At 42.6% G+C, this 9,388-nt stretch overlaps 1 protein-coding gene across 1 annotated transcript; it reads right to left on the bottom strand.

Annotated features, from left to right (window-relative positions):
- Positions 1-343: 343 nt before the first annotated feature.
- LOC119271012 lies at positions 344-1,772 on the bottom strand. The gene is made up of 2 exons (XM_037552986.1): positions 940-1,772; positions 344-822 (listed from the first exon to the last, which is right to left on the bottom strand). The coding sequence occupies exons 1-2, from the start codon at positions 1,564-1,566 to the stop codon at positions 754-756; spliced, it is 696 nt and encodes a 231-aa protein (XP_037408883.1). The 5' UTR covers positions 1,567-1,772; the 3' UTR covers positions 344-753.
- Positions 1,773-9,388: the final 7,616 nt, after the last annotated feature.

The following is a 9,388-nucleotide window of genomic DNA, read 5'->3' as shown; positions in this document are numbered from 1 at the left end:
CACCGGACGAACGAACTTGGGGAACGGCCCACGACCACGACAGGGACCACCCGGTGATGAGATACGTGCCTGTCAACCAACTCCATCTCACTCGGCCCTCACTGACACGCCGGCCCCACGAGCAACCAGGAAACAAACAGGCGACGGGAAAAGGCTCTGCCCCTCTCTAGTCTCTGCCCAGCGCCCACCGCCTAGGCCGTCCGAGCGGTGCCAGGGTTTCGAAGCCGCCCGGTCCCACGCGCCAGACAGCCAGAAGCCCAACCCTCCCCGTGCTCGCGCTCACTACTCACCACGGCAATTAGCACCAACAAAACATCTTCTAGAAATGCAAAAAGGAGAAAAATTTCCATGCACAGCAGAAGCATTGAGATTGCAACGGAGGTCGATGTTAATTAACGATTGTACTAAAAATTCAAAAAAAAAAATCAAAAAATTAACGATTGTACTGAGTGGACCATCGAGGACAGTGCACTTAGGAGCACACCACATTGTGTCCTCCCAATCCGCTGACGATGATACGAACCACAACCACCGCCACTACCAGAGAATCACTGACTAGTCATCAATCATCACTTGCACTTGCTGCTACGACTACAGTTCAATGCTGGGATTCATATCAGCCCGACGCTATATGACCAATTAATGGATGGATTATGTAGAGCTCACAATGGCGGCGACCAATTGATTTGTGAATTGCGATCGGCGAATTCGCTCTGCTTTGCTTACTGTTGGGTTGAGTTGAGCGGGAGCGGGTCAGCGATCGTCCGGCACCCGGTAGAACTCGGCGGTGATCTCCGATAGCCACGCGCCGGGAAGTAGCATCTGGGGACGGGGAGTTTCACGGAATTACAAACGGGTCCCTGAGGGAGGAGCGGCAGGGGCTGGAATGTAAGGGGAGGGGAGGAGCAGAGGAGGCACGGGGCGGAGGGACGAACTCACATCGAGCTGCTTCTGCACGGCGCGGGGCCGGCGGCGCCGGGGGCGGCGGCGCGGGCGCGCGCCGGTCAGCGCGTACACGTCCTCCTCGATCTCCTCGGCGGAGAGCGTCGCGGAGAACCGCGCCCTGTCGAGCGCGTCGGCGCGGACCAGCCTCCGCTCGCGCTCCGACGCCTGGGGCGAGGCGCTCGCGCCGGGCGCGGGGGACGGCATCAAGGCGCGGCGGCGTCGTCGGGTGCGCGCCTTCGACGGACGCGGAGAGGCCGCCTCGCCGGCCCCCGGGGACTCGTCGTCCTCCGCGGCGCTGCCACCGCCGGGCGCCGCCGCCGCCGCCGCCGAAGCCTCGCGGAGGCCGAGGAGGAGCCTCTCGCTGACCTCGTCGAGCTGCTGCGAGGAGGACCGCCTGGCCGGGGCGATGGCGTCGCCGGCGCGGTTGACGGGGGCGCAGCGCAGCATCCGGTGGCTCCCCCACGTCTTCAGCGTCGACGGGAGCGACGACAGGGCCCCGCGGCGCGCGCTCGACGGCGTAATCACCGCCTCCACGGCCGCGCCCCCCGCCTCCCCGGCGCCGCCTCCCGCGGTGGGATCCGACGGCAGAGCCGCGGGCGGCGGCTCCGCCGAGATCACCATGGCCGGGGGCGACGTCGCGCCCTCAACCCCCGCCCCTGCAGCCGCTCCGGCTCTGGCCGCGGTGGCGGCGGCGGCGGCGGCGAGATGGGTAGGGCGTGGACGTGGTGAGGAGAGGAGAGCGAGATGGACGAGGAGGGGTGGGTTGCCTGGGCGAAAGGAAAAATAGATGGAATAGTAGGCGTCGGGGGTGAATAAGTATCGGGGGCCGCGTGTGCGTGCGTGAGTCCAGCGGGGGTATTATCGGGCTTTCGCCTCTGATTTATGTTTTCTTTGTGGATTATTATGGGATGGCGTGTGTTTTGCCGTTTGACGTGGACTGGTGTGTACACTCCATTCCTCTTCGAATTTCTCATTCCATTTTTTCTAAATCATCCCATTTCATTACATATGGATCGCCATTTTTCTTTTGAGAAATGTTTCAGTATATCTGATTACAAACTTTTTTTCTTCATATATTTCTACAGGCAACATACATTTCGCTAGTCAATTTGATGACGAAAACCATGCCCTCTTTACAAACCCGGATAGAGGCAGTACTTTGTTCGTAAATACATATTGTCAATAGCACTAAAACTTTCATCATTTTTTATTATTTAAACGTTTAAAACAATTCAGTAGCGAGGTTGACGCAAATATTTTTACATTTTCATGAAAAACAGTATTGGAATCTGTTTTTTGTGTTTTCTTACTGACTCTTTCAACTCATCCGATGATAAATTCCATTAGCCCCTTCAGTACTAAAGCAATAACAATTAATATGGATCGGAGAGAGTATATACTATTTAGAGGCATCATATGTTTCGCAAATCAAATTGATGACTAAAATTCCATGGCCGCTTCACAAATCTGGATAGAGGTAGTAGTAATGTGTTCATAAATACATGTTATCATATCACTCATTTTGATTATTTAAACATTTAAAACATTTCACATCGTAACATAAAACTAATATATTTTTATTTTCATGAAAAATGGTATTGTAATATATTTTGTGTTTGCTAACCAACTTTTTTTAAAAAAAATACTAACATAATATTTCATTCTTTCCTTGTAAGAGGGTGCATAAAAATCACCAGCTTTCAATAAAAAAGTGCATGGCTAACTATGATTAACTGACAATCTATATTTATAAGTTTTTTAGGATACATTACTACGAGCGTTCATTGGATCATCCACCAGTCCTTCACCCGTCGTCGTAACCTTCCCTTCGAGCAATGACGCGTCTCTACCGCGCTTCTGTCCACGCAACCGTTTTCGGTTCCAAGTTTAGAGCATAAGAGGTAAAATAGGAAGTTGGTATTCGTATCTTAGATGTGCAACATGTTATACAAGACATATTGATGAAAAATTATGTCATGTATAAGACACCTTGACACTAGATTTTGAGCTCATTTGATGAGAGGGGTTTCTAAACCAATGGCAATCAGGGATCGGAGGGGATTTGGTGATCGCCTCCCCTCCATCCAATTTCCTCAATTTTTCCTTCCACCCCAAACCCCTCACATCCCTAATCCCTTTTCTACAAATAATTTATTTGGTAGACATGGTTAGATGCATGGTAAAACTCATATCATTCTAGAATTAGATAACAAAAATCCATTTGCTTTCAGTAGTCAGGAGACTTCCTGGTCTGAAAACTTTCAGTAGGCCTTAGAACATCCAGGCAAAAGACTGTGTTGTTGGTATCATCATATTGACTTATCCTAGCTTATAAATGTGGTTGAGGAAGAACAATTGGCATGGTGCTACCATATGATTTTTGTAGAAGACTATCCAAATATGAACCATTTGTGGATTCTCTCGTCAAATTGACGGAGCGAGGAGAGTGATGGATATAATAGCGTATGATGATGATAACGGTATGCTTTTCTTACGTGTGGATGTTGGCCTCTACGTTGTTCAACTTGAGTCAATCAATCCGTGAACTTAGCGGAATATGTTTTTATGATAAATGAGGATCAGGGCTGAGATTTCACGGGCCCTGGGAGAAACTAAAATTGAGGCCCTCCATGGAGCTCTTAATTTTGAAATTTCTGAAAATTACATTTTGAAGTTCCAGAAAATCTAAAAAACACGCAGGTTCATACAGATGTATAATACATATGCGTAAAATGTAAAGATCGTATACATTATGGTGAGAGCTACATAAAAAGACAAAATCATGATTTTGAAAGTGATGAAGAGTATGTATATTGTTCACTATTAAAAATGCATGATTTTTTCTTTTTGTATAGGTCTCACCATAATTTATTTCATCATCAAAATTTATACACATGTAAAACACATCCATAGAAACATGTATGATTTTTTCAAGAAACGTCTGAAAAAATTCAAACCGTGATTTTTGATTTTTTAGAAAGAGAGCTCCATGGAGCTCATCCTCCAAAATGCCCTACTCCCCTTATATGCTTATCTAAAATGTATATGGATTGTAAGCATATAAAAATAATTACTCCCACACCCAAAATGCAAGACATGCTTGATTTTCCATGGTATTCAATGCATAATTTTGATTGTTAGTACATACTGTTCTATATGGATTGTACATTTGTGAATTATACTAGAAGCCAATGCGTTGCAATGGGAAATAAATATTTTCTACCTCTTGAGCACTGCGTTGGTTTTCCCTTGAAGAGGAAAGGGTGATGCAGTAGAGCAGCGTAAGTATTTCCCTCAGTTTTGAGAACCAAGGTATCAATCCAGTAGGAGGCCACGCACGAGTCCCTCGTACCTACACAAACAAATAAACTCCTCACAACCAACGCGATAAAGGGGTTGTCAATCCCTTCACGGTCACCTACGAGAGTGAGATCTAATAGATATGATAAGATAATATTTTTGGTATTTTTATGATAAAGAGAAATAAAGATGCAAGTAAAATAAATGGTAAAGGAAATAACTAAGTATTGGAAGATTAATATGATGGAAAATAGACCCGGGGGCCATAGGTTTCACTAGAGGCTTCTTTGGAGAGCATAAGTATTATGGTGGGTGAACAAATTACTGTTGAGCAATTGACAGAATTGAGCATAGTTATGAGAATATCTAGGTATGATCATGTATATATAGGCATCACGTCTGAGACAAGTAGATCGACTCCTGCCTGCATCTACTACTATTACTCCACACATCGACCGCTATCCAGCATGCATCTAGAGTATTAAGTTCAAGAGAACAGAGTAACACTTTAAGCAAGATGGCATGATGTAGAGGGATAAACTCATGCAATATGATATAAACCCCATCTTGTTATCCTCGATGGCAACAATACAATACGTGCCTTGCTGCCCCTATTGTCACTAGGAAAGGACACCGCAAGATTGAACCCAAAGCTAAGCACTTCTCCCATTGCAAGAAAGATCAATCTAGTAGGCCAAACCAAAGTGATAATTCGAAGAGACTTGCAAAGATAACCAATCATACATAAAAGAATTCAGAGAAGATTCAAATATTGTTCATAGATAAACTTGATCATAAACCCAAAATTCATCGATCTCAACAAACACACCGCAAAAGAAGATTACATCGAATAGGTCTCCACAAGAGAGGGGGAGAACTTTGTATTGAGATCCAAAAAGAGAGAAGAAGCCATCTAGCTAATAACTATGGACCCGAAGGTCTGAAGTAAACTACTCACACTTCATCGGAGAGGCTATGGTGTTAATGTAGAAGCCCTTCGTGATCGATGCCCCCCTCCGGCGGAGCTCCGGAAAAGGCCCCAAGATGGGATCTCGTGGATACAGAAAGTTACGGCGGTGGAATTAGGGTTTTGGCTCCGTATATGGTAGTTTGGGGGTATGTAGGTATATATGGGAGGAAGGAGTACGTCGATGGAGCAACATGGGCCCCACGAGAGTGGAGGGCGCGCCTGGGGGGTAGGCGCGCCCCCTACCTTGTGCCTTCCTCGTTGATTGCTTGACGTAGGGTCCAAGTCCTCTGGATCATGTTCGTTCCGAAAATCACGTTCCCGAAGGTTTCATTCCATTTGGACTCTGTTTGATATTCTTTTTCTGCGGAACCCTAAAATAGGCAAAAAACAGCAATTCTGGGCTGGGCCTCTGGTTAATAGGTTAGTCCAAAAAATAATATAAAAGTGTATAATAAAGCCCAATAATGTCCAAAACAGGATATAATATAGCATGGAACAATAAAAAATTATAGATACGTTGGAGACGTATCAAGCATCCGCAAGCTTAATTCCTGCTCGTCCTCGAGTAGGTAAATGATAAAAACAGAATTTTTGATGTGGAATGCTACTTGGCATAATTTCAATGTAATTCTCTTAATTGTGGTATGAATATTCAGATCTGAAAGATTCAAGACAAAATTTTAATATTGACATAGAAATAATAATACTTCAAGCATACTAACTAAGCAATTATGTCTCTTCAAAATAACATGGCCAAAGAAAGTTATCCCTACAAAATCATATAGTCTGTCTATGCTCCATCTTCACCACATAAAGTATTTAAATCATGCACAATCCCGATGACAAGCCAAGCAATTGTTTCATACTTTTAGTGTTCTCATACTTTTTCAATCTTCACGCAATACATGAGCGTGAGCCATGGACATAGCACTATAGGTGGAATAGAATGGTGGTTGTGGAGAAGACAAAAAGGCGGAAGATATCTCACATCAACTAGGCGTATCAACGGGCTATGGAGATGCCCATCAATAGATATCAATGTTAGTGAGTAGGGATTGCCATGCAACGGATGCACTAGATCTATAAGTATATGAAAGCTCAACAAAAAGAAACTAAGTGGGTGTGCATCCAACTTGCTTGCTCACGAAGACCTAGGGCATTTTGAGGAAACCCATCGTTGGAATATACAAGCCGAGTTCTATAATTGAAAAATCCACTAGTATATGAAAGTGATAGCATAGGAGACTCTCTATCATGAAGATCATGGTGCTACTTTGAAGCACGAGTGTGGAAAAAAGGATAGTAGTATTGCCCCTTTTTATTTATTCTTTTTTTGGGCCTTCTTTTTTTAGGCCTTTCTTACTTTTTTTGGACAATACTCTATGAATAATGATCATCACACTTCTATTTATTTACAACTCAATGATTACAACTCGATACTAGAACAAAGTATGACTCTATATGAATGCCTCCGGCAGTGTACCAGGATAGCAATGATGCACGAGTGACTTATATGAAAGAATTATGAATGGTGGCTTTGCCACAACTAAAATGTCAACTACATGATCATGCGAAGCAATATGACAATGATAGAGCGTGTCATAATAAACGGAACAGTGGAAACTTGCATGGCGATATATCTCGGAATGACTATGGAAATGCCATGATAGGTAGGTATGGTGGCTGTTTTGAGGAAGGTATATGATGGGTGTATGATACCGGCGAAAGGTGCGCGATATTAGAGAGGCTAGCAATGGTGGAAGGGTGAGAGTGCGTATAATCCATGGACTCAACATTAGTCATAAAGAACTCACATACTTATTGCAAAAAACTATTAGTTATCGAAGCAAAGTACTACACGCATGCTCCTAGGGGGATAGATTGGTAGGAAAAGACCATCGCTCGTCCCCGACTGCCACTCATAAGGAGGACAATCAATAAATACATCATGCTCCGACTTCTTAACATAACGGTTCACCATACGTGCATGCTACGGGAATCACAAACTTCAACACAAGCATTTCTCAAATTCACAACTACTCAACTAGAACGACTCTAATATCACCATCTCCATATCTCAAAACAATTATCAAGTTTCAAACTTCTCATAGTATTCAACACACTCATAAGAAAATTTCATTATTAATCTTGAATGCCTAACATAATAAAGCAAATTACCATGCTGTTTTGTAGGACTCTCAAAATAATCTAAGTGAAGCATGAGAGAACAATGGTTTCTATAAAACAAATCCACCAACGTGCTCTAAAAGATATAAGTGAAGCACTAGAGCAAAAACTATATAACTCAAAAGATATAAGTGAAGCACATAGAGTGTTCTAACAATTTCCGAATCATGGGTGTCTCTCTTAAAAAGGTGTGTGCAGCAAGGATGATTGTGGAAAACTAACAAATAAAGACTCAAATAATACAAGACGCTCCAAGCAAAACACATATCATGTGGTAAATAAAAATATAGCTCCAAGTAAAGTTACAGATAGAAGTAGATGAAAGAGGGGATGCCTTCCGGGGCATCCCCAAGCTTTAGCTTTTAGGTGTCCTTAGATTATCTTTGTGGTTCCATGGGCATCCCCAAGCTTAGGCTCTTGCCACTCCTTGTTCCATAATCCATCAAATCTTTACCCAAAACTTGAAAACTTCACAACACAAAACTTAAAGTAGAAAATCTCGCGAGCTCCGTTAGCAAAAGAAAACAAAACACCACTTCATGGTACTGTAATGAACTCATTCTTTACTTATATTGGTGTTAAACCTAATGTATTCCAACTTCTCTATGGTTTATAAACTATTTTACTAGCCATAGATTCATCAAACTAAGCAAACAACACACGACAAACAGAATCTGTCAAAAACAGAACAGTCTGTAGTAATCTGTAGCTAACGCAAGATCTGGAACCCCAAAAATTCTAAAATAAATTGCTGGACGTGAGGAATTTATCTATTAATCATCTTCAAAAAGAATTAACTAAGTATCACTTTCCAAATAAAAATGGCAGCAGTTCTCGTGAGCGCTAAAGTTTCTGTTTTTTACAGCAAGATTAAAAAGACTTTCCCCAAGTCTTCCCAACGGTTCTACTTGGCACAAACACTAATTAAACACAAAACACACAACCAAAACAGAGGCTATATAAATTATTTATTACTAAACAGGAGCAAAAAGAAAGGAATAAAAATAAAATTGGGTTGCCTCCCAACAAGCGCTATCGTTTAACGCCCCTAGCTAGGCATAAAAGCGAAGATAGATCTAGGTATTGCCATAATAATAAGATAGATCATTAAAACTCATTTCATATTCCCTATGTTCGGCAGCAAGTTTTCTTTGAGGCAAGCAAAAGTAATCAAAAGGGCTAAATTTAATGGGACAAAAGTCCCCAAGATCAACCTTAGGAGGTATAGGTTCCTCCTTTGGCCCTTCGTATTGCACAACCAATTCATCATTATAAGCATTCTTTTGACAGAACTTTGTGAGCCTACACTCGAGAGAATATCCTAGTTCATTATTTCGAATAGCCAAATCATTATTAAGTTCAGAAATTCTATCATCTAGAACATTGGTAGGAACCCTTTTTCTAAGATTTCCATTGAAAGCAACATAGTCTAGAGATTGAAAACACATTATTTCTTCTTGATCAAAAAGGATAGCCTCTATGGGAGGACGGCAAGCATCCACCCTATAATGCGCAAAGATTTCTTTGGCCTCTTTTATTATGAATCTAAACTCATGACCCAAAAAGATAGTAGCGGCACGCTTAACAGAAGAATGCTCAATATTAGAAAATTCTAAGAAAATCCTTTGTATGCAAGGATGCATGTGCATAAATTGTCTTTCAAGTTCAACTACAAGCATGGCAATAGCGTCCGCAAGACTACTAGTTCTATGAAGGATAGAGCTACCCATAGAAGGCAAATCACCGGCACAAGTAAAGAAATCTTGTATAACTCCTTTTCCAATAATATTACCACTACCAATTCGGAATTTTTTTGTATGTGAGATAGGGGGTTCTTCAGCAGGAGCATCAGAATTTTTCATGATATTATTATTGTCCATATCAACAATAATTTCCCCAATTTCAGACATAACGACGAAAAGTGCAAGGGGCAAAAAGAGGCAAATAGAGAAAGAGGGAGGACAGAGAGAGAGAGAGGGCGAATAA

Source organism: Triticum dicoccoides, chromosome 3A (genome assembly GCF_002162155.2).
Source record: "Triticum dicoccoides isolate Atlit2015 ecotype Zavitan chromosome 3A, WEW_v2.0, whole genome shotgun sequence".
Lineage (NCBI taxonomy): Eukaryota > Viridiplantae > Streptophyta > Magnoliopsida > Poales > Poaceae > Triticum > Triticum dicoccoides.
The sequence above is the reverse complement of the archived record's forward strand: the minus strand, read 5'-3'. Positions and strand labels throughout refer to the sequence as shown.

Bases quoted from the DNA above. Each gene is read 5' to 3' on its own strand.
- LOC119271012 (XM_037552986.1), bottom strand. From the start codon at position 1,566: ATGGTGATCTCGGCGGAGCCGCCGCCCGCGGCTCTGCCGTCGGATCCC. The intron at 823-939 runs GTGAGTTCGTCC...CCCCGTCCCCAG, and splicing joins CCGTGCAGAAGCAGCTCGAT to ATGCTACTTCCCGGCGCGTG.